At 51.0% G+C, this 25,951-nt stretch overlaps 1 protein-coding gene across 4 annotated transcripts; it reads left to right on the forward strand.

Moving 5' to 3' along the window:
* The first annotated feature begins 763 nt into the window (after positions 1–763).
* Positions 764–25,863, forward strand: PIPOX (pipecolic acid and sarcosine oxidase). Of its 4 annotated transcripts, none has more exons than XM_061561111.1 (9): positions 764–1,275; positions 2,196–2,322; positions 6,365–6,513; positions 9,309–9,537; positions 17,680–17,877; positions 19,651–19,800; positions 22,032–22,187; positions 23,139–23,214; positions 24,359–25,335. In XM_061561111.1, exons 2-9 carry the CDS (start codon positions 2,209–2,211, stop codon positions 24,376–24,378), a joined length of 1,092 nt encoding a protein of 363 aa, XP_061417095.1. In that variant the 5' UTR covers positions 764–1,275; positions 2,196–2,208; the 3' UTR covers positions 24,379–25,335. The 4 variants fall into 4 exon arrangements, with proteins under 4 accessions (XP_061417095.1, XP_061417094.1, XP_061417093.1 ...); XM_061561110.1 differs by lacking the exon at positions 24,359–25,335 and adding an exon at positions 25,350–25,863 and having other exon boundaries at positions 766–1,135; XM_061561109.1 differs by lacking the exon at positions 24,359–25,335 and adding an exon at positions 25,350–25,863 and having other exon boundaries at positions 766–950.
* Positions 25,864–25,951: the final 88 nt, after the last annotated feature.

Here is a 25,951-nt window from a genome sequence, read left to right on the forward strand (position 1 = left end):
GCCCGGCCGCCTTTGTCTCTCCAGTGGCGATGCTTACACACCACACCGGGTGCTCATTTGAGGCTGAGTCAACCGGTGTTGGCCGTGAGCGGGAATCGAACTCGGGCGGCCTGGGCTTAGCAGCGCAGCGCGCAAACCGCTGCGCTCCCGCCCCTCCAAGACTCAAAGACCCCCTCTCCCGGATAGCCTTACGAGACTGTAAGGGCAAGTTCACTTTCCCTGACCGCTCCCCACACATACATACTTACGACACACACACACATCATGCATGCCAGAGAGCAAAAACATGTTTTCCAACCCTCCCGAGCCTCAGGGGCTTGGCGAGGCGTGTGTGCGTGTGTTCTGGTGCGCGCGGAGCGGTGGTGCAGCGGTTAGCGCGCTACGCTTCGAACCCGGCCACCCGAGTTCGATTCCCGCTCACGGGCACCAACGCCAAGCGATGATATTTATCTGAACCGGTCGTGGGCTTCCCTTAGATCGACTCGGCCTCAAAACTATTGCTTGCTGCAATGTGTGAACATCGCCACTGGGGAGACAAAGGCGGCCGTGGCGTGGTGCCGGCCACCCCCCCCCCCCTTCGTGTGCCACAGCGCCAGCCTTCATCGGTGCAACTCGCGAACGGCACTTGCCCCAAAAGTATGTCAAGGCTACACGGGGAGTGGGGGGAGTGGGGGACCTTTGTCTTTGCTGTACGTGTACCCGTGGGGTGCTGTGCAGGGGTTGCGCTGTGGCTCTCCTCTAGCAAATGCATCTCGCCGGACCACGCTCCCACACGGTTACTGTATCCTCGTACGTGCCTGGACTTTATAACTCGGGGTGTAAAAGGTTACAAGAGGCGGTTCACGCGCGTGGACACACGCGCACGCGCGCGCAGTCACTCCAACCCGGCAGGCGGAACCCCCCCAGGCACCACCGACTCGAGACTTTGAGGCTGTTCTGCAGGGGACCGGGTTCGTGCTTCTTGGCGACTTCGTGTCGTCTAGCAGCTATATTTTATTTAGATATATATAGAATAAATACACCGCGCGCACACGCGCAGCCACAACAATAACGCACGTAGGCAAGAACGCAGTGCAGTGACAACAATCGTCGTTCGCCACGAAGTGTCGCTTGTGCCAGGCTAGGTGCACCTCGGGTAACACAGCCACCCTCACACACTAGGAATAGCACGCATTGAATAGGCGCACGTGATAACGCACGCGCACACGGCACAAGGCGACGCATACGAACACCAGGCGCGCATGAACGTCACCACCAACCGACTGTGTTCAATCAGTAAGGGATGCACACTCACGACTCATTCACACTCACGACTCATTCACACTCGCGACACACTCACAACACGTTCACACTCACAACACATGCACACACTTACAAACACTCGTCCATACAATAGAACTCATTCGCACACGATAACACATGTACACACACACACACTAGTACACACAATATAACTCATTCGCACACGATAACACATGCACACACATACACACTCGTACACACAATATAACTCATTCGCACACGATAACACATGCACACACACACACACTCGTACACACAATATAACTCATTCGCACACGATAACACATGTACATACACACACACTCGTACACACAATATAACTCATTCGCACACGATAACACATGCACACACACTCGTCCACACAATATAACTCATTCGCACAATAATTCGCACACGCAAGAACGCACACAACAAATTATCCCGCTGCCGTTACAACACTCACTCTGAAGAACAGGCAAAGGCAGTGTTAGCGAGCACATGTGAAGGCACACGAGGGGGTGGGTGGCCAGCACCACGCCCGGCCGCCTTTGTCTCCCTAGTTGCTATGCATTTAAGTTGAACTTCCATCGCACCGTACGTAGCCTACCGTGCCCATCGCAGGTGCGGGGGAAGGACAACAAACTCAGCACAAAGAAGCAGTTCTAAAGAAATCAGTTGCCCATCTATTTTGAGGCTGAGTCGACCTAGGAGAGGCCCAGAACCGGTTCAGATATTCGTCACCGATGTTGACCGTGCGCGGGAATCGAACTCGAATCGCCGCTACACGACCCCGCTCCGTTCAAAGACAAGCCGGAGGACACGCTGACTTACACAGACACGATAACCCACACAGGTACACAACAACAACTCAAATCCTCTCTCTCTCTCTGCCTGTCGCTCAACACTGCGTGCAGATCCGAGCGGACGATGTCTCTGGAGGAGTTCGACTACATCGTGGTGGGAGCGGGAGTGCAGGGCTCCTTCACGGCCTACCACCTCCTTGACAGCCGTCCCGGCTCCAAGGTTCTGCTCCTTGACCAGGTGAGATGAGATCGACTGCCCTCTCCCACCCCGAGTCCACTACGTCGGAGTGGTGCTTGATGGTGCAAAGCCCCCTTGAAATCCCTAAATAGTTATTCTTTCAAGCGGACAACACACCACCTTCACACATCTCTCCCTCCGCGTACACGTAATGTGTGTACATTTTTACACATACCCATCAGCCACACGCCCTTCCTTCTGGTAGTGCACAATTTTTTTCTGTTAAAATACGATTTCTTCCATAACATTGGGTTTTTATTTCAAGATGTTTTCAGCCCCCAATTAATGATGAGTTGTGTTTATTATACCACGTGGGAGGAGGAAACCGGAGCTACCGGAGAAAACCCATGCCCTGCGCGAGGGGGAAACACTCAATCCCCGTACAGATGTAAACAGATGGCGATAAGTCCACTCGCCGTCCTGCCTTGTCCCAGCCGGCCAGGGTTTGGCATCTTCTCATCGCCCATATTCGTGCGATCCACGAACCCTCGCTGCCTCCACAGGCGTTCCTCACCACCATTTAGCCAGTAGCGCATCTAAGCGTAATGCCATAAAAACACAAGGAATAAAAACCATGCGTAGGCATGGATTCTTGTATCTCTTTCTAACATGCGTTTGTCCTCGGAGGTATTGTAAGTGGTAGTGGTATGGAAAGGGACGGGCAGCTGTCAAGAGATAAAATCTATCACACCGCTGGAAGATGAAAAGCAGCGACTGGCTGTCAAAACCAAACCGTGGCACACATCGGGCAACAGCGGCCAATGCTTCACTCATTCGCTGGCGGCATTCCGGACAATGGCACCATTGCTCCCGTGGCCCTCAACTGGCCAGCCAACGTCACTCAGTACCCTGCCGTACGAAGAGGAGCTAATTAATTAAGCAAGGGGGTCCTTCATTTGGCTGCCAGGCTGGCTTGGAGTAGGGGATTATTGGCTTAAGTCACTGCCACTAGAGTACAGCGTCCATTATTCTACCCCACAGTATATTCTTACACACCACCGAGGATAAATCAGGGCGAAATGGATGTGACGTTGCCAAAGCAATTCCTTGGAATAGCGTTCCGGATACTTCCGCTTTTGTTCCGGCTGAAATGGAGACACTTGAGTTAGTTAAATATATGATTGGCGCCATAGGAATTTCCACCGTCAGCTCACGGGGTTGTAAAGCAGGAGATGAGCATTGCCTTGGCGTTCATTTGGGCAGGCAATAACGTTGGCTTTCGAGTTACGCACACGAATTACTTTCTTTCACCAAATTATCCGTAGGCCTAATTAAGCGAGAACGCAACGACGCAGGGTGAAGTACAATCGGCTCTGATCTCGTGCAGAAACATCGTGCAACGATATGAACAACAAGCCGCGAGCAGAGGCGTAGCTAGGCGGGGGCAGGGGGGTACACGTGTTCCCGGGCGCCAAGGTAAAGGGGCGCCAAAATGAGGCTTACAACGTTACATTAGAACTTATTGCGGCGGGCGCGGCAGCCTGAAACTACTGCACAAATCTACACCTCAATCTAAAAGTTTATATATCCCGCCACACACAGCCTATATGTCATGTAATTACATTTTGGTATGTGATTTAACGGGGGGGGGGGGGGGGGGCGCCAATTTTATAGTTCGTCCCCGGGCGCAAAATATCCTAGCTACGCCACTGGCCGCGAGTGAGTGGGGCAAATCAATGCCCTTTCGTTTAACGTGTAAACTAGCCTCACATCTCGTTAATAATTCTCACATGGATTCACAGCTGCAGTCGTTCCAGCGGAAGCTGAGCTAGGGGTTAGAGTATGGGTGGCTGGGTCGGGGAGTTTTGGGGTTGGGTATTTAACGTGGGAATCTTTAGCGCCACGGTGGCGAGATGTTAACTACATCGCCTGGTATACATGGAGGTTGTGGGTTCGAACCCGACCCTGACGCCTGCTGAATATTTGGAGTACGCATGCTCTCCCTGTGGTCGCATGGATTTTTCTCGAAGTCCTCACGGTTTTCCCTCCACATTTAGAAACATGCGTTTTGAGTATTTGGCTGCAATAAATGTCCACGTGATAAGCCACTTCGTTGAGCTATCAATCGTGGCCAGGTCTCTTCTGAAAAAATGCAATATAGCTCAGTGGACCTTAGTAAAATAAAACGTTTTTACTTAGTTTTTTTTTTATGTGGGGCGTTGTAGGTTCAATCCGTGTGGGTTTCCTCCTACATGTAAACAATCATGAATTGGCCGACACCACCTTAATATATCGAGGACCGCTGAGCTTGCGCGATTGTTGGCATCTGCTCATCGCGTGGTCTGTGGTGGTTCCTCCTCGAGCCTCCGAGTTGGTCTTTATGAGAGCGAGCGAACGCTGTGTGGCGCGTTACACGTTGAAATTGATTATTAGCACAGACGCAGGGTCATAGATTATTATTAGCACAGAATCTTGAGTCTATATTTGTGCGGAGCTCTGAGGGGTGGGTCACTTTCACAGGAAGCCAAGCAGTCTTGAATAGAAATGGTTTAACACAACTCAGCAAAATGGTTAAACGACTCCTGCAAAACGTTCCTACTTGGTGAGGCTTTGCTGGGTAAATATGCCTGTGAAATGTCACAGTTTAACACTTCCCCAAAGACTACAATTGATATCCACATGTTATCTGTATTTTCTCATTTCACTCGGACTATTTCCGCAGGCTGCCTCAGTGATGAACACTCGTGCCTCGCCACAAAAAAGTCCTGGGTTCGATTCCCCACTCGGGATCCTTTCTGTGTGAAGTTTTGTTTGTTCTCCCTCTGTTGTGCATGGTTATTATATGGGTCCTTTGGTTACCTCCCACAGCTAGAAACACATGTATCCTAACCTGTTTTGGTGAAACATTCCAATGCTAAACGTTAGCCATAGGCTACTGGACAGATTCCCTCCTGAAACACTGTTGAGACTCAGTGAGGCTTTCCTGGGTATACAAACATATATTTACAAAAAAACTGAATAAAAACAATTGTCAGCTCTAAACTCAAAACACAGTAATAATAGAATTAGAAAAGAGCGTATTCATTTCTAAAATACGTGAGCTTTAATGTAGAAAAAAACGTGTGGCCACGGTTTGTTTGAACTAGGTCAAAGGTCATAGGTTTTACAGAGCTGATCATTAATACCATCGGTGCCTGGTTCCTTCCAGTAAGAATGAGCCCTGCCTGAGTCCCGGCTCTGAACCACTTAAAATGGCTCAGGTGCCATGAGCAGCAAACAGACTGACAGAAAAATAAATTACGTTTTTTTTCATATTGAAGATGATATTTGTTCCTTTCAGATGGCCCCTCTTCAATGTGTACAGTGTCCTTGGTCACGTACTCCTTTGGCTTATTGAGATGTTCTATATATGTTGCAAATATGGTATACACATCTGTAACAATTACAATAGTGAACATAATTTATAGTTGTCAATCCACTGGTAGATGACGGCCTTTCCATGCCATGTCAGTCATATGGAGATTGTTTGACCATACTTCACCACACTGTTAAGTTCGGATATCAATCAACACTGATTTAGTCTTAGCCAGGAATCGAATTCAGGTGGCTGGGTTAATTGCGCAGTGCGCAAGCCACTGCGCCACTACTTCATGTCTGTGGTTTATGGTATGAAATGTATTATGCGCCGCTGCGGTGTGGTGTTGGTAATAACACGAGACATGGCACAGACCACAGCCTATTCAATTGGGTGAAAATAAATATAAATACATTTCTAGAGGTGGCCGGGTGGCTCTGGAGGTCAGCGCTGAGTTGGCCCCGCCGAGATACTTGGGTTCGATTTCAGGCAGCCGCCTGGGATGAAATGACTGTAACGTCTCAAGTGTAAATGTCTTTGGCCAGTTACCAATGACGACACGACAAAAGAATCACGAATTTGGTGTTGCACTTAACGTGGCTAAATTCCGGCTCGGAGAATGAAACATATCTGTTTGACTGTCGTGCAAAGACTCGCCAATAACGAATGATCTCTTTCTCTGCAATCCCTCTCCATCCCCGCCGTAATGCCACCCAACCCTCTCCCTCTCTCTCTGCTCCGCCGCAGTTTCCGTTGCCCCATTCCCGCGGAAGCTCCCACGGGCAGTCGCGCATCACGCGCCGCGCCTACCCCGAGCTGCACTACGCGCTCATGATGACCGACTGCTTCAAGGCGTGGGAGAGGCTCGGGAGAGAGACCGGCTCCACCCTCTACACGTGAGAGCGACGCGACAGGCGGCGACGACGTTGGCATGGACCCTGGTAGCGGTTTGCCGCACGCTTAGAAATGCCTCGCGCAATTTTTCGTTTTTTAACTGAGGCACGAAAGGGAGCCACCCACGGTGGCGGTGTAACGGTTAGCAGCGTGCTGGACTCACCGGTTCCATTCGATCTCACGTTGCTCCAGTTCACGTAATTTTGCATAAATTCCAGCTGTGAGATTGAAAAGGATTCAGTTCGTCGTGCGATGAGTAATGATTGCTCTGTGTCGGGTCACGTGTGAGAGTGAAGCGCCTCCGAGTGTGGGTAAGAGACGTCGCTTGAACAGGAGCTTAGAAGTAGTTCCGTCAAATCTGCTTCCACGGGCCATTCTTTGACACACCGTGGCGACACACCGCCATGCGAGAATTCCGAACGGACCCTCCGTCTCGTGACACGACGCACCGACAGCTCGATAAGCGCACTGTGTGATAACTCTTGAGAAACAGGCAGTTAAAAAAAAATTCCAAGAAAAATTACACGGACATTTATGGATGATTACACCGATTTATGCCACCTGGTAGCACTGCAGACCGTCATCATCCAATCAGTGTGAGGTGTCGTGGGGGAATTGAGAGGCGAGCAGATGATACCGCTGATTGAACACAGGCAAGCTTACCCGCGTGAGGGAACCGGGCACGTATAAAAGCCAGCCACCTCGAGAGAACACCTAATTTAATTCACGGAATTTGTCTGAAATTGAAAGTGCACTCTGTGTGGCATACAAATGACCCCGTGGTGAAGCCGCTTGGCCTTGCAAAGAGACATGTCGGGTTACGTTGCGTAACTCCGGGCAAAGGGTGAACACTGCTCGCAGTGCTCACACTGGGTATTTTATGAGTGCAAAGGAAAAGACAAAGATCCCCCCGTGTAGCATACACAGGCTGTTGTGACAACTGCTATTAGCGAGAATTTATGAGGACCGGCACGGCGCAAGAAATGGGTGGTGCGGTGAACACCACGCCTGGCCGTCTTTGCCTCCCCAGTGTCCGACGTTTACACACCGCAACTATAGGCACACATTTTTCTATGCAGAGTTAGCCTAGGAGAGGCCCAGGACCGGTTCAGACACCACTTGTCACTGATGTTCGCCATTTCTGTGGAATAGAACTCTGGCCGCTGGGTTACCATTGCGCAGTGCGCCACCCACTCCATCGGTTTGATGGGTTGCACGCGCACACTTTCAAGGTGCCTCAATGGCTCAGAGGGCACCAGTTATTACGACTAAGGTTGAATACCCAGGAAAGCCTCGCCGAGTCTCGTGGCTCTTTCAGGAGGTGCTCGCTTGCTTTTTTTTGCAGTAGGGGGGCGATATTTGCAATGCGATAATTCCAATTGAGTAATTTTCCAATTGAGTGGTAACCACGTGTGCTGAGGCAGGGCCTCATCACACGTGGTGTGTTTCAAGATCTCTCGCGGCCTACGTGAACGGGAGGCACCAGGCATGATGCCCCAAGGTCAATTGCTTATTGTGTTGATACGAACCCTGAAGCGCCTTCATAATTATCATCATCAGCAGGCATGGTCTATCCATCGCCGGATGAAGACCTCTGCTATCCCTAACGATCATACGAAGCAGCAACCCATGCCAGTGCCTGTACACGAGCCAATTTCGTCACTCCATCTCCGCAATTAATGTCCTCTCAGGCGCGTTCCCTCCCCTCGGCCATGGTGGGGTGGGCAATAATTAGAATTCTTTGTTGTCCCTTCAGAGCCTTAATCGAGTCTTTAGACTATTTTAGGAGAGATGCGCGGGTAACACTTTTCCCCAAATTGCTCGAGGCAGTTTTGCGTGCGGGATAATACCACAACCACAGCGCCCATAGGTAAAACGCAAGAATTCACACGTCCGAGAGTGAACTAAATATAAAAATACACGCGCAGATCAGCCTAACGGCAATCTACTTTCTGTACTACCTCCAAGCAGGCATCCACGTCGCATGCAGAGCTGGCTGCCATGTCCCACCCCCCGCGTCACAGTTAATGCTTCGACTCTGTCCACCCAACTGTTTGTGGCACAGTCCAGAACGCTGTTCCAGGAATTATTGTGGCCACGCCACATCCATCTCGCCTTATTTTGTCCTCGTGATACTGCGATGGTGTGTGCGGTGGTGTGCAAGAGGGCACAGTAGCACGGGGTGCGATCAGGTAGGATTGTTGTGGATAGGCCCGGTGACGGTGGCGCTAGCTTGCGGAGGTGAGGGTTGGTGATTCACACAAATGTCGTGAAACTCCCATCCCATGGGCGTCAAGGTCGCCATACCCTGGCTTGCCTCTTTACCTACATTTGCACGGGCATAGAGCGTTTCCCCCTCGTACACGTGAGTTTTTCTCGTTACTCTAGTTTCTTTCCACATGTATAATCACTCAATCACGGAGTTAGTCAAACATCCTACTATCGGACCAAAGCTTGGGCAGTTTTTGGTGCCGGTTGTGGCTGCCTTCCTGTTTGTCTGTGCCTCTGAACCTGAGGAAACTGTGCAGTGTGCAGGCTGACTACAAATATATTTTCAACTACAATTTGCAACAGCCTCGTTTATTTATGCGAACACAACTCCATCGGCCAGTTGACCTTCATTTCCAGATCCTCTTCGCGACACCTCAGCGCCAGATAATTCACAACAATAGGGGGGGAGACAGAACACAACGCAGAGTAGTACACATCCACAGCATTCCTGGCAGGCCAGTACAGCAGCAGCTCAGCATGCGGGCTACACCGTGAAAGTTACGCAACCCCCTATGTGACTGGACAGGCGCACGGGACTGCTGATGCTGGGCCCTCGCGGGAACCTGGAGCTTGAGGCAACGAGACGGGCGCTGGAGCACGTGGGTGCGCGGCACGAGTGCCTGGAAGGCGAGGAGCTGGCAGCTCGCTACCCGGGCCTCGCGTTCCCTCCCAGCGCGGAAGGCGCTCCCACCGCTGCCATCCTGGAGCCGGACGGAGGGGTGCTCCACGCCCAGCGAGCGATGTCCGCCCTCTGGGTGAGTTTGCGGGGAGGAGGGGAAGGGTTTGCCCGCGCGTCGTGGCGCTGGCTTAAATCGATCGGCTGCTCCCAAGCGTGTTCCACCACACCTCGTCGAAAGCATTCCACTGTCTTCTGTGTGGCATTCTAGCCAAGGGGACCCCCCGGTGGCAGCTATCCCTGTGCGTGTGGCAGAGGTGATGGATAATTGTTTCGAAGTGCTATGCCTTGTGTGGCTACGTGGTGGCCAGCAGAGGGCAGCACAACACGATCCATTGTTACACTGTACTTCTATGGCCCAAGACTTTACCAAAGGGCACTGACCAGCATGGCAAAGCATGGTTAAACAACCATCATGACCCACAGGGACGGCATGGCGAGATCCTCGTCAAGCAGTGGATAGAAAATGTCTGGGCAAGTAAAAGTGTCATCTATTGGAATATCTAGTCTGAATAGTTGTTTCAAGGCTTGTCCTGCTACATTGGGAATGTTTCAGGTGTTTGGTGTAGGAGGCCACTCGAGTAGGCGCCGCACTTATGATAGATGACACTCACAGATGAGTTAATGAACCCACTTGCTCTACTGCCATCTTTTGACCAACCCCCCCCCCCCGGGAGACGAGCAGGTTTGGGAGTTTTCTTTTTCTAAATCTCTTCTTGCGATCCACCTTGCCTCGGGAGCGTGGGATTACAGGTGGCTAGCATGCCCCGCTAACCACCGTTATGTAACAAACGAAACACGAAATTTAACATATGGCTTTGTTGTTAGATGGCAACAATAATATAAACAATGTTTCCTCGGAGTTACTGACGATTTAAGTTAATTCCAAGGGCGTGATATTGCTTGAAAACGCATTACAACACTGACTTCATTAAAACAAGAATTTCTGCTGAATATTCATTACTTTAATTGCGTTAGAATAATTTACGACTCGGCGATGTTTCAGTGTGAAAACTTCCAAAGTACTGAGCTCACTCATTGCACTGGACTGCCCAGCTACTAGACTTCTTAATTGATTCGCTCGTTCATTAATGTCGGTTGCCAGCTTCCCAGCAGTTGGCCCCATCAGCTCATTCCAGATTGTCTGTGCGAATCGCCCTTACCTCACCCGATTCTCTCGGATCTTGGAAGCTACGCAAGTTTTTTGCCTGGTTAGTACTTCGATGGTAGACTGCCTGCGAATACCAAGGTGTTGTGGGCTGAGTATGCAAGGTGACCAGCAGTACAAAAATTGGACTCTTGAATCTGTTTTGGTGATCATGGCCAAATATCTCAACACAAGGACCACATAGCTTGGGCAATTGTCGGCACTGATTCCGGCTGCCCTCCCGCTTTGTCTATGGTTACTTGAGCCTGTGTGCGCGTTAAAACATTCCAAATCGTTATGGGATGAAATTTGCATGATTTTACGCCTGCTTTGTGAAACTAAATTAGTATTATTACACTGCGTGTAACTCTTTGGCCGTCTTTAGTTCTGCGAGTGAGTTGGAGTGGGATGGATCCAATGCCCGGCCAGACATTGGCCCAGGCAACAACAGCAGCAGCTAGAACTACACAATTTTTTTTATTTTACTAGGTAAGGCCCACTTAGCTGCTACGTAGCTCTTTTGTCGAAGCGACATGGCCACAAATGATCGCTCAACGAAGTGGCTTATCACGTGGAAATGTGCAGCAGCCAAATACTATAAACGCATGTCTATTCTAAATGTGGAGGGAAAAACCGGAGGACCCGGAGAAAAATACACGCGACCACGGGGATAGAGGTAAGCAAACTCCAAATATACAGCAGCAAGCGTGAGGATCGGGATCGAGCTCACGACCTCCTTGCATACCAGGCGAGGTAGTTAGCATCTTGCCACCATGGAGCCCCGAGCTGTTGTTCCTGCCGATGGCCGATGCAGCTGCTGCTATGAATGGCAGCCGCCCCCCCCCCCCCCTAGCAGAGGCTCCTGTGGGCAAATTGTCCTCCGCCTTGATCCCGTCCCGTCCATTCACCACGCGTTTGCGCCACCCATTCATCGTCCATGGCAGCCCCCCGCCGTCTGGAATGCAGCCATCATCGCCCCCCCCCCCCAACCACCTCTTATCGCCCCGGCTTTGAGCGACACTGAACTTGCCTCCGTGCCTTGGAGTCACGGTCAGCATGTCCGTCAAAATATTCCTCGTTATGAATGCCATTAGTATTGCTATTGTGCGAAAAGAGGGTGCGGGGTAAAACTATTTTCCGTGTTATTTTGTTGACTGTAACGGCCAAGACATTCCCTGCCTTTGCCGTCATTCCGTCGTTAGTCTCGGCCAGCAGCCATCGCCCCTTCTAGCTCTGACTCACCCTGCCCAAGCCCCACATATTCATTAATAGTTAAAATTAAATCTCTAAAGTGCCGTGTACGTTCTCTAAAACCTACACTTTCCTTTTTTGTCTCTTTCCGTAATGTAATTCGCAGCGTGCGCCTCCGAAGCCCCCTCCAGCCACAGTGCAGAGCCAAAATAATTTTGCAACGATAAATAAATATGAAAGGACACGTGCGAGTGCGAAACTCACTTTCGTAGGCGAACGTTATTGGAGGAGAAAAAAACGTGAGTATGTTGAACGAGCACAGCAGGGAGCTAACGAGCGTCCCCGCCAGGCCGTGGCGATCCTCCGCTCCTCTTGCGCTACTCACGACTCGCGACGCCAGGGTCAGGGACGAGGTTTTAAAATCCAAAGGACGAACCGTCATCGCCGCATTGGTTTTTGCGGTTGTGCCGTACGGCTCTCCGATGCGTTTTAAAGGCTGAACCACTGAGCTATTCTGCCCGACGAACGGACGTTTCGCTCCACGTGCCTGGAAGCTTTTTTGCCAATTGAAAAGCTCCCGAGCTTGATCTGCTCCGCACAGGCTTCGATGATCTGCCAAGAAAACTGTGGCCGGCTCCCTCCATCGACCGCTTGGGCTACCGCGAGCACCTCTCCCACGAGTGGGAAAATTACAGACGGCCCCACAGTGCAGCGACCGTGGCCACCCGAACCAAACGATGGACCAATTTGCAAACTGCATCATTCTACAAGGCCTGCTCTCTGGCGGACTGGACCAGCGTCGGTTACGTTACTCCCTAAGCTACTCCTGTCACGTGCCTCACAAGCATGACACCTGGACGTGTAATTTACACGTACTTGCCACGCGCTAAGAAACTCTTGGCACGTGGATCTGATACGTCGGACACGAATTCCGAAAAACCAAACAAAAAAACAGGGTACAAACCCGAAAACACACCAGAAGAGCCCCCGTTACCCCAACCTCCGCTCCTCGAGCGCCGCGCTACAACGATGCGTGAAAAAAAAATTGCATGTATGGATGATGAGAGAGGATGCATTGGAGTCTTTCTTTTTGAAATGTAGGTAATGACTTGAGATGCTTGTTGTCTGGACAGTGTCCCAGGATCGCGCACACACACGCGCCAAGGAGGTTCGGCGGTCAGTGGCAGATCAACAACGCTGCAGAGCGCTTGGGTTTGATGTCTGGATTTTCGCCATCGGAGCTTCAGCATGTTAATTCACGGCCTAATGAGAAGCACACGTGGCCCAAACATTCACAAATATTCGTGGACGATGATGTCACGTTCAGTCTGCTCTCCGATAACGCGGCGGTCGTTGCATTCCTGAAGAGCACTGCGTTATGGAATCATTGCGTTGTAATAAGCGTTTTTTAAATGGTAGTTAAGGGGGTAGTAGGTTTCGAAAACACCAACATGACTGACATTTTTTATAATTTGTTAAATTATTGTCGATTTGTAAGTGTTATCTTATAATGACTATGTCTTAGTTTGATATAATTAAATAAAAATTGTTATCATTTATTTTTATACAAAAATGTACGTCACAGCATTAGTCGCTAAGCGTTAGAAAACCTGGCCGTGGATTAGGGTGAAAAGGGAAAACGATGAAGGGTGTGAAGTGACTCGCTTCACACTTTTTAACGATCACATTTTTTCATAAAAACTTTAACCACAAGAAATATTTAAGAAATGCGAATAAACGTAGATAAAAAAATCTACACTTACCACAAGAAGACAAGATGGCCGCTTGGGAGGAGTGGTGGAGCGGGAGATGGAGTCATTGTGAAGATGAAGGAGAGGGTTGAGATGACTCAACCATTGGTAGATCATCTGTTGATTTAAAAGATGGGAGCGATTCAACCTCTGCTAGGTCATCTGATGATTCCGATAATTCAACCATCACTGTGTCATTTGGCGACTCGGGTGATTGACCCGTTTCTTTTGGAGCTCGTGGTCGAAAAAACGTTGCACCGGCCGACGAGGTGCCTTTGGATGTTGACGGCGCTGGTTCTTCAGAGGTTTGGGGTCCATCTGGAACCAAAAATGTATCAATCTTCCGTCGTTTGGCGGCTTTTCTTTTTTCGTCGAGGAGTTCAACGTATGGGGCCAGCTGAGCCTTTATTGCTCGGAGGATTTTTGCCCTGCGCTCCGCATTGCAGTCATTGTCCTCCAACTTTTGCATGCCCCGTTCAAAGTCTTGCAAAGCTGACGATAGAATAGCTGCAGTTAGTTCACGGGGTGGTGCTTCTTCAGGATCACCATCGTCACCTTCCTCCTCAATTGCCGCAACCACCTCAGCAGTCAGTTTTTGCAATTCCTCCGTCGAAAGTTCCTCCCTATGGGACTCCTCGGCATCCTCCTCTACTTTCTCGAATCCTGCTCGCCTTGCTAGCGCCACGCACTGTCTTTGGATCTTCTTCATTTGTTCCTGCTGCGCCTCGAAGGCCCGAAAGTCACGAACGACATGAGGCAGGAGCTTACGCCAGACGCCGTTTAAGCACGGTTGCGTGACATCTGCCCAGGCCTCTACGATGATGTCAATTGCCTGCTTGATGTTAAACGACCTCCAAAAGTCACTGACGCTTGGCTTATTCTCTCCATCCGTAGCCTCAATCAGCATGGCAAAGGTGCGCCTCAGATAGTAGGCCTTGAATGCAGCAATAACTCCTTGGTCCATTGGTTGCAACAGTGAGGTTGTATGAGGTGGCAAGAACACAACTTTTATCTGCTCCGATAAATCAACAATACAGGGTGGATGGCTCGGCGCATTGTCTACGACTAACAATATTTTGAAGTCCTCATTTTTTCTCTTGCAGTACCTTCACAGCTCGTCCTGCAATGTTTCCAACACATAGTCCGTGAAAATTTGGTCAGTCATCCAACCTCTTTTGCTCGATCGGAAATGTACCCCAAGGTCAGCCCTTACGAAGCCTTTGAGTGCGCGCGGGTTAGCCGAGTGGTGTACCACAACAGGTTTGAGCCGATAGCCGCCACTCGCATTAGCTCCCAACATCACTGTGAGTCTGTCCTTCGCTGCCCTCAAGCCTGGAGCTGTTGCCTCCTCCTTGGAGGCGTGGGTCCTGGAAGGCATCCTCTTCCAACATAAGCCCGTCTCATCAATGTTAAAAATGCGATCGGGACTGTAGCCACCTTCATCAATAACTCGTTTCAGGGCGTCCGGGAAGCTCGCAGCAACGGCTGTATCTGCACTTGCCGCTTCGCCAGTCAATTTCGCATTGTGCAAGTCGAAGCGCTTCTTGAAGCCCGCAAACCACCCGCTGCTTGCGTTAAATGGTTGGACGTTGTCTGGCTTACACTTTTTCTTGAGGTCTTCATAGATTGAAAGGGCTTTTTGTTTTATCGTCAAGAAGCTGGCGCCCGATCGCCTCTTTGTTGTACTCTCTATCCATAAACTAAGAAGCCTTTCAGTCTCTTCGACGATCTTGGGCCTTGCCCTGATGCTCCGACTTGCACTTATGTGTGTTGCAGAAACACAACTTTCCTTAATTTTTTCTGCATTGCTACGAATAGTGCGCAACGTGGATTCGGTGAGTCCCGTTGTGCGAATAATGTCATGTGTTCTTTCGTTTCGTTCGTACCGCTGTATCACATCGAGTTTTTGTTCAAGAGTTATGGCTTTTCTTTTCTTCACTTCACTTACACTAGCACCACTAGCAGAACGCTTCATACCCTTGCCACTCATTGTAATTTAAATCAACAAAGTTGTATGCAAAGCGAGACGAATTATATTTGGTAAAGCACAGTCCGCGATAACAAGTGAGATGCGTACGCAGGCTGAACAAAGACTGAGGCACGTGGGTAGAATCTAGAAGCATCCAGCAGCATCCCACCTCGTGCGATGCTACGCCGAGGCAGCCGTACAAACGCTTATTCCTATTCGCGCGCGACGTAGCTTCGTTCACTCAATCGCGTTATACAGTCCCTCCAGAAAAACGCGATTATGCGATCGCAAGATTCCACGCAAAATCAGCCAAAGTCCGCATATTTATGCGGGGGGCGCGTTTTTTCAAATACGCCGCACTTTTGCCGCATAAATTGCAGATTTCCGCGCGCAAAATATGCGGGCTTGCATGATTTCATAATCCCCGCATTTTCGTTGCAAAAAGTCACATATATCTTAGCAGAAAGTTGAAAAATGTTGCGTTTACTTCACACAAGCGCAGCCGTTTCCCCTGTTGCCATGGGAACGTTATGAAGCGTTAGAGGCTACGTAGTTAGTTTTATTCAGGAGTTTATGCAACTTTACAGTTGAAAGATTGCACTTTTTTGTTAGTAGTATGTAAATTTACATTACTGTAAGACTGTACTGTTACTGTATTGCTTACGTTACTGTGCACTGAAAACACTTATTTTAACAGAAGATGTCTGTTTTTGTATAGCTACCTCTGTAAAACAGGAAGCACACATTTTATTTTTTAATATTTTATTTATTCATTTTTACAGAAGTTGTAGCATATTCATTTTGTAAAGCTACAGAACTTGTTCGACTCAATGTTTTGTAAGTTTGAGCCATCTGTTTGTTAAGGTCTGAAATAAAACAAGATGAGAACTTAAATATTCCCAGCACTTTCTGTGATGCAGTATGCTTGCTTATCATAGGAAGTAATAAGAAATGACTCTTTACATTAAAGTAGTAGCCTAGTGAATAGGGTGTTGGGGGAATCACTTTTTTTTTCTCTTTTTCATCAAACCGCAGTTTTTGCAAGTTCCCGCAATTTTATCGCATAAAATTGCATAAATATCCCGCATATTCCATCGCATTTTTTAAGAAAACGTGCCGCATAATCAACGATTTTTGCCCGCAACAATCACCAAAAAACTCCGCGTTTTTCTGGAGGGACTGGTTATATCCGATTCGCATCCACGTTACAAAAAAAACACGTTTTCTAATAGATTCATCGCGCTATGAAAAACACATAGCGTTATAGCAGAACGGACTGTACTTAATTTTTTTAAAAATCCGTTCATATTATTTTCGTTTGCATTTCCCACCCCCAATTTTATCCTAATTGTTTCGACAAATAATCTATACTCTTTGGTTCTTTCGGTAAAGTCACGTAGCATTGCATCACCCCATGTTAAAGAGCGGCCAATGGAAGAAGATATCACAGAACCACGACTGAATCCTCTCCCAAGTGAACTATGAGCTACACGCTAGGGTGCAGAAATTACCTAAGAGGCTCTACAGCATGAGTTTAACAGGCCCAATGCTGCTAATGAGATCCAGAAAAATGTAAAACCCATTCAGTTTGCCTGCTTCCAACCAATGCTGCCACGTGCCATGGAAATATATCTGAAATATATTTTGTATGCGGAGGAAGACTGTTTTTTTGGTGTGTTTTGTTTTTAATGTGATTTCACGCAGTTTTACCCGCATATATTTAGAATAATGCAGTCGTTTGTAATTTGCTCAGGTCAAATACTGTGTGTGTGCGTGTGAAAGCGTCTGCACGCCAACCCGGTGCTTGAAATTCAGAGCATAAGCATTCATAATTTACACCCTTCTTCCTAACCTACATACAGCAGATTATTCGCGAGCGTGCTGCTAAAAAAAGAAACCACGCAAATTTACGACAAAAAAATTAAAATTTCAGGATTAAAACGCGCGGCGTTATATTACGCCCCACAAAATACCATCACGCACCCACCAAAATGCAAAAAAGCCACCCAACAACAACAACCGTGCAAATTTAATCTCGTTCGGAGAGCACGACGGCCGAGTAAACAACAACAACGCGTTTCCTCCTCCTCATCCTCCTGCTCCTCGCCACGGCTTCCCTTCCCTTCTTTCCCGTTGTGCCTCTGCGATTTCGACGCTGCGCAGAAGAGAATCGAGGAGAATGGCGGACGGATCATCGACGGGCTCAAGGTGACGGCGGTCTCGCCGGGCCGCGGCGGTGCCGTAACCGTGGCAACCGAGGAGGGGCGGGGCCCGCGGTTTGCGGCGGGCGCCGTGGTGCTCGCGGTGGGGGCCTGGGCAGGCGCGCTGCTCTCTTCGCTGGGGCTCCGGCTGCCGCTGCAGGTACCGCCCACCGCCGCGATCGCCCCGCCCACCGTCGCGATCGCCCCGCCCACCGCCGCGATCGCCCCGCCCACCGTCGCGATCGCCCCGCCCACCGCCGCGATCGCCCCGCCCACCGCCGCGATCGCCCCGCCCACCGTCGCGATCGCCCCGCCCACCACCGCGATCGCCCCGCCCACCGCCGCGATCGCCCCGCCCCCTTTGCCACTCCCTCCACCGTTCGTTCATTCATTCAAACGTTTCGTTTAGTTAATACATTTATTTATTTGTTCTTACGGTAGTTGTTTGTTCAATCATGAATTTGTAGTTTTGTTTTTCGTTCGCCATCAATTCGTTCATTCACTACATTTCGTTTATTTTTTGGCTCATGTGTTCACTCATTCATTTGGTCGTTCCTTCATTAATTTGTTCTTCCATTCAATCGTTCTCCCCTGCCTTAGCAATGTGGAATTTCCAGCGCTCACTCAGTTCCCTATTCCTTCGTGAATGTATTCTCTAGTTCATTCTCCTCTGCCATGGGAATGTCGAATTTCCACCAATGGCCCATTGCTGTAAATGGGGGCCCCATGCTTTCATTGTTTGAGTGAGAAACCACCTTGAATTCTTCGGCGTATGTTTACTCGTGACCCTAAACATATTTTCGCACCCCGGCATACCACATCTAGTATACATATTTGCCCTGCTTGTGGCTGCTAGTCACATGGCTCTTCCAGTCTACCGGCGACCTGGAAAATATTCAGTTATTTTATACTCTTCCGCCCTCTTTGTACAGCTTTGTTTTCAACTTTAGCCAAATTGTAACATTAGTATATAATTAACATTAATTTGCACACACTGTAAATAATTAATGGTCACAAATGCTGCAGTGAAGGTGAGTATGAGAATCACTTCGGATGTCTGGTCAGTGGTGAGTATCGAGTGGTGAGCGCCTGGTGAGTCACGCGTGTGATGCGTGTGTTGGGGCCGTGGTGAGTGTGCAGTGAGTGTGCCGTGAGTGATGTCAGGTGAGTGGTGTGTGGCGAGTGGTGTGAGGTGAGTGGTGTGAGGTGAGTGGTGTGAGGTGAGTGGTGTGAGGTGAGTGGTGAGTGTGTGGTGTCAGGTGAGTGGTGAGTGTGCAGTGAGGGTCTGGCGAGTGGTGAGTGTGTGGTGAGTGGTGCCAGGTGAGTGGTGAGTGTGCAGTGAGGATCTGGTGAGTGGTGTCAGGTGAGTGCGGCGCTGTGGTGTGTGGTGAGTGGTGTATGGCGTGTGGTGTCAGGCGAGTGGGGTCAGGTGAGTGGTGAGTGTGTGGTGAGTAGTGTCAGGTGAGTGGTGAGTGTGTGGCGTGTGGTGTCAGGTGAGTGGTGAGTGTGTGGTGAGTGTCTGGCGAGTGGTGAGTGTGAGGTGAGTAGTGTGAGGTGAGTGGTGTGAGGTGAGTGGTGAGTGTGCGGTGAGTGTGTGGCGTGTGGTGCCAGGTGAGTGGTGAGTGTGTGGTGAGTGGTGCCAGGTGAGTGGTGAGTGTGCGGCGAGTGTTTGGTGAGTGGTGGTGTCAGATGATTGGTGAGTGTGAGGTGAGTGGTGCCAGGTGAGTGGTGAGTGTGCGGCGAGTGTGTGGCGAGTGGTGCCAGGTGAGTGGTGAGTGGTGCCAGGTGAGTGGTGAGTGTGCGGCGAGTGTGTGGCGAGTGGTGCCAGGTGAGTGGTGAGTGGTGCCAGGTGAGTGGTGAGTGGTGCCAGGTGAGTGGTGAGTGTGCGGCGAGTGTTGTCCTGGCCGCTGCGCCGTGCCCGCTGTGCGTGCAGCCGCTGCGCATCAACGTGTGCTACTGGGAGGAGAAGGAGCCGGGCTCCTACAGCGGCGCCTCGGGCTTCCCGTGCGTGCTGGACGCCGCCTCTGGCCTTCCACACCACGTCTACTCTCTCCCCAGCCACGAGTACCCGGGCCTGCTCAAGGTGCAGAGGGGGGCCCTCTTGTTCGTAGTCTTCGTCTTAGAGGCCGTACATAAATGACGTCACGCACCTAGGGGGGGGTGGGTGTCAGACATTTGTGACGATGTGTGACGAGAGGGGGGGGGGGCGTTTAGAAATGTGACGTCACATAAAAATGCGCAACTTTAAATGAATATAGACAACACGTTCTACTTAATTAAATAAACGTTTTAATAAATGTTTTCTCCTATAACATCAGAGCGCAGCGGCACATTAAATACGCACTACAATAACAATAGTTTAAATCGATTTGAAGCATGTTTTATTTGGGGGGGCAGAGCTTTGTGACGTTATATTTGAGGGGGGGGGGTCTGACTTTTGTGACGCCGTGTGACGAGGGGGGGGGGGGTAAAAAATCGTCCAAAATCGCGTGACGTCATTTATGGGCGGCCCCTTATCGCGACCGTGCCGGTTGGCCGCCTGCGCCGTGAGAAGGAAATAGCCTCAAGGGGCAGTGGGTAATGTCCCCTATATGGACCCGTGGTCCGTAAAAGTAAAAGCAAAAGTGATTTATTGCACGAATAACGCAAACTAATTGCTCGTGTCATTGTGGAGCGCGCAGGTGATAAGATTAATAAAAGGCAAGCAGACAATGCGTCTCATTCCGTCGACCCCGTCACTCCACGTAAACAATTAAAGTTATTTTTTGTTCTTACACATCCCATTGGCCCCACGGCCTTCTGGGGAGGGCAGCATTTCAGCCGCGTTGATTCGGCACAAGCAGCACTCTTGACCGGTTTCGACCCGCAGTGTCTCCAGATGTCGTAGCATCCAGATGTCGTAGACGACTGGCAGTTAGCCGCGGTTGGCTACGTACGGTGCGAAAGAAGTTCAACATACGTACATAAGACCCCCCCTCCCATCCCCTCTTTAAGATACGGGTTCTGGTTCGACACAATTTTATAATCCGTAGCACAAAATAACAACACTGCACCCTCCTCCGGCAGTTCACCAGCATTGCCTCTGCCGATGTTGGTTGTTGGCCACCCGCCCCCTTCACCAGCCCACACTGACCAGCACGGTGAAGTATGGTTAAACAAACGCGTGACTTACATGGGATGGGGGAGGGCCTTCATCCATTAGGGCAATTGACAAGGGGCTGCAATTTTTTGTCTATGCCGCGACGTGAAATGGGTTCGCATGACCTCTGAAGCCACTAGAGGCCGCTATACTCTGGCTGATTAAAATCGAGGGCCACGTGGTTTGTCGGAGTGACTGCACGATCCTCCATGGGATTTGGCTATCCGGCAACTCCCCCCCCCCCCGATTCGCTCGCGCCTTCATCCCAAAAGACATCGCCATAGCAACGCCCTGCTCTAATTTAGCGCCTCCTGAACCGGTTGGATAGAATTGTCAAAACGCATTTTAGTTTCAGCGCTCGTGCTGGCGGGGTTAGTTGCGTGGTTATGCAACGGCTGTTTTGGTTGGGGCGGTGGGGGGGAACCACCCAGAAACTTTACTGCAGTAATTTGAGTTTGATAGGACTGCAAGAGTCAGTTTAGCGGGCAGTGCAAACTCCCTTCATTATCTTCTTGGTTCTTTCGGTAAAGTCACGTAGCAGCCGTCCTCAGGTGAAGAACAGGTCTGTCGGAAAGACAGCGTCTGAATGAACACCACCAAGCTTAGCAGCGTATATTTAAGCTGGGTTAGGGGAGGATGGGCGCCTTGACAAAGGAATTTGCCTTCATTATCATCATCATCATCAGCCACCAACGCTCGCTGCCGCCTCCACAGCGCTGGATTACAAGCAGAAGCCACGTGCAGCATTAGCCAATCACCGACCGGCTAAAACGTCGACCTTGTCGACCTTCAAGCAAGTTCACGCTGCAGGGTTGCTGGGCTGACGACGATGACCGTCACGTGATCATCCTCGTAGCAGCGGCTTTTGGCTGGCCATCGAACATAGACGGTCACCGCATCGCGCGCTTTCAGATGCGCTTCTACGGCCGTCTGGAACGCTCTTGTGATATAAGGAATCCACTGCAGCGATGCACTTAAATCTATACTGATAACTCATTTATTTAGAACACTTTTGTTTGTGTTTAGCTTGTTGTCCTTCCCCCGCTTCGCTGATGAGCACGGTTGGATATGTACGGTGCGACAGAAGTTGAACATCATGACGACGATGATTACGACGACGACGACGATAATGATGCTGGGAGTGCTGGTTTTTCCCCGGGTGTGTCACCACGCAGGTGTGCTACCACTACGGCACGCCGGTGAACCCCGACGCGCGCGACCTGGGGGCCGAGGGCGACAAGAGCGACGTGGAGGCGCTCCGCGCGTACGTGTCGCGCCGATTTCCCGGCCTCGTGCCCACGCCGGCCGTGGTGGAGACGTGCATGTACACGGTGAGCACCGCACCTCGCGCGGACACGTACGCACAGAGACACAGATCCTCCGTATCGCCGTCAACAGACTGTTGGGGCAGTTGCTGTTAGCGAGCGCCTATGAAGGCTGGAACAGCACACGAGGGGGTGGGTGGTCAGCACTGTTAACACACTGCACCAGGTACTCATTTGAGGCTGAGTCGTCCTAGGGGAGACCCAGGACCGGTCAAGATAATCTTCACTGGTGTTGGCCGTGAGCGGGAATCGAACTCGGTCGCTGGGTTCGTAGCGCAGCGCGCTAACCGCTATGCTACCGTTCCCCACACGTGTACACCACACACACACAAAGATCCCCCATATAGCCTTTCACCGACTATTGGGGCAAGTGCTCTTCGCGAGCACCTTTTAAGACTGGCAAAGCACACGACGAGCCAGTACCACGCCCGGCCGCCTTTGTCTCCCGAGTGGCGATGTTTACTTCACATCGCATCAGGTACTCATTTGAGGCTGAGTCGACCGAGGGGAGGTCCAAGAGGACCGTTGGCGGATATTCCTCGCCCGATGTTGGCTGCGAGCGGGAATCGAAGTCGGGTCGCCGGGTTTGCGCGCTCGCAGCTCGGCGAATGCCAACGTTGATTCGCAGCGGCAGTGGCCACCTCCGTCATCTCAGATCTCATTTCTTTTGCAACCCCCCCCCCACCCACGACCAACTACGCACATCAAACTCTTCCCGATAGGTTTCCAGCTGCATGCCGCAAATTACCCCCCCTCCCTACAACATTATAAATAAAAAAAGATCAAGCATTAACCCTTTACCGCGAGCGACTAAGCGGATAGGTCACACTTAATGGCGACGGCGGTCGCCTCTGTTGTTGTTGTTATTGTGTCGGTGAGGGGGGGGGGAGACGATAACGTTTGTAAACGACGGGACGATGGCGGCCCCTGTCTCGTCATTGCATCGTGCGTCCCCAGAACACCCCCGACGAGAACTTCATCCTGGACCGCCACCCTGTGCACAGGAACATCGTCATCGGCGCCGGGTTTTCAGGTACCAATTTTTCATTCTGACGACGGTTGGGTTCGAATATGGTGGCAGTGGTGATACACCCACCCCCCTGCCCGGTGCGCTTCCTGACCACTGCGAAATGATCCATGGCGAGTAGATATCCGAACCCCCCCTACCCCTTCCATCGCCTCTCTTCACCAACCCGCCTCTGACCAGCGTGGCGGTGAAGTATGGTCAACGCAACCTCCACGACCAAAATTGTTATTTTTTTGGCGTAGGCCTTCATCCAGCAGTGGATTTCTAAGGGGTAGCGAATGATTATTTAAAATTCGGGGGAGAACATATTGAAATGTCACCATTCAGGGTTGCAATTTGGCCCAAGAACGGATTCTTTTTTTTTACATTGTGGTTGCAGGGGGGGGGGGGAGGTCATGTGCACCCATTACATACATCATAAAGATGGTCATAATTTACAGCCCTTTGATCATCGAGTGCTGAATAAACGGCTCGCTCACGCCGTGTCAGTCATGGGGATATGTCTGACCGTACTTCACCACGTTGGTCAACGCAGGTTGGTGAAGGATGGGGGTGGTGTTGCCTAGAACCGGTTCAGATATCGCTAACAGCCGATCTTAGCAGCGGCCTGAAATCAAACTCGGGTCGCTGGATTCACAGCCTGGCATGCTAACCACTGCGCCGCCGCTCCACCACGGCACCGTCTCTTGCATACGTGGAAGGGGGGGGGGGGGTGTGCAACGGTTTTGTCCCACAGTAACCCGCTTGCTGTACTGCCATATCCTGGGCAACCAACTCCCAAGTCCACTTTCTAACTTTTGAGAGGGTCAGTTTTTTATCCTGCGCTCTCTATATCCGCGTCTCGCGAATTCAAAGGGGACAAAAAGAACAACAAAAACAAAGTAGGAAGATAAATATCACTCAATGTTTTTCAAACGCATTTAGAAAATCAATGGTCATGGACCCGCCACTGCTGCAGTCCGATCCGCAGAGAGAGGGGGCGGCGTAACACAGCGGTGCGACACGAACCCGTCGACCCCTCCACTCCCCTCACTACCCCCAACCCCGCCGCCTCAATTTGGATTCCCGGCCACGGTTCTCATCGGTGGTGGGCGATCTCTAATCCCGGTCGTGGTCACGGCTCTCGCCCCCCAACCCTTCGCCAACCCAGCAGGGCGAAGTACGGCGTGAAGAGGCTCGTATCCACACAACGGGGCCGTCACGGTGATCGAAAGTTATCGGCGATGATTGGAACGCAACATAAGCCGGGGCGAACACGCGGCAGAAAAATGCGCCGTCGACCTACGGCGGAGACAGAAGCGCCCGCGCCGATACGTCGCGGGCAGGGCCGCGCAGAGATCAGAGCCAGACATCTGACAGACAATTATGTTTTTGGAGACGAGAAACTGTGAGGTTGTCGGATGTATGGTCGGACTGCCAGACAGCTCGGCGCCCATTCTTCTTAATAAGGCCACCAACCTAAAAAAAATCCGTTTCGCTCCAACTCTCTGTTTTTTTCTCTCAAAAGGGTGGCAGCAGCTGACAGAAGAGGCACAATTGTAGTTTGGAGACTTGTTTGGAAAGCTGTCAACCTCTCGTGGTGACACCGGGGTTGAGCGTGACGACGACTACGATTCACTCGCTCCGCTCGCTCGTTTCTCAAAACGGACGCACCCGTCACCCTTCAGCGACGTGGCTGATCGTGACCTCCTGACCTACGATGCAGAAAACACATCCGGCGTGGCTCGGGAGAGGCGCAGTTTTTTTGCTGGAGACATTGAGTGTGCGCTATAAAGTGTAGACTCTGCACCGCTGCTGTTGGGGCAAGTGTTGTTAAGCGAGCACCGATAAAGGCCGGCACGGCACACGATTGGCTGGGTGGCTAACACCACACCCGGCCACCTTTGCCTCCCCAGTGCTGATGTTTAAACACCATCACTCATTTAAGGTTTGGTCCACCTTGGGAGAGAAGGCCACGGACCGGTTTGGATATTCGTCACCGACGATGGCTGGGAGCGGAAATCGACGCGCGTCGTCGGGTTCATAGCCCAGCGTGCTAACCGCTGCGCCACCACTCCCCGCCGACGTGCACCCACCGGCCACTGCTGCTGGTACCAGGACCCCCTTGCCAACCACGCACCCTCTCCCCGCTCACTCTGCAGGCCACGGCTTCAAGCTGGCGCCAGTCGTGGGCAAGCTGCTCGCCGAGATGGCCACGGGAGACGCGCCCTCGTTTGACCTTTCACCTTTCGCCATCGCCCGCTTCCACGCCAAGCCGAAATCTTCGCTGTGAGCCGGAGGTCGCGGTGGGGTGGGGGGGGGGAAGGGCCCTATCGATTTCGAAGGCCCCCTTTCGCGCCTCCCAGTCCCCGCAATCCTCTCAAAAACGCCGACTCTGGACGAGAACATCTCTGGAGTGTGTGGAGGGGGCTCGATGCGAACCCCCGACGATTGACCAGTTTGGCACGCGGCGCGAGACGGTAATTGTTCAATTTGAGCACCCACGTGGAAAAATTTTTCTTATTTAGGAATTAATTACAAAGTCATATCCAATCCAATTAACGGCTGTGATGTGAGAGTAAATTTGTTTTTGTGCCCCGTGATGATTTACGGTTCAATTTTGTGGAAATTATTTTTTGCGATGGCGCCCAAGGGGGGGGGGGGGGGGGGGAAATGAACATAAAGCGACAAATGTGATGATGTGAAGTTGAATAAACAGGCAATGCTTTGTGCACGCCTAAAGATAACGTTTTCTTTCAAATAG

This window comes from Lethenteron reissneri, chromosome 27 (assembly GCF_015708825.2).
Source record: "Lethenteron reissneri isolate LAM-NWPU_2019-01 chromosome 27, ASM1570882v1, whole genome shotgun sequence".
In the NCBI taxonomy this organism is placed as follows: Eukaryota; Metazoa; Chordata; class Hyperoartia; order Petromyzontiformes; family Petromyzontidae; genus Lethenteron; species Lethenteron reissneri.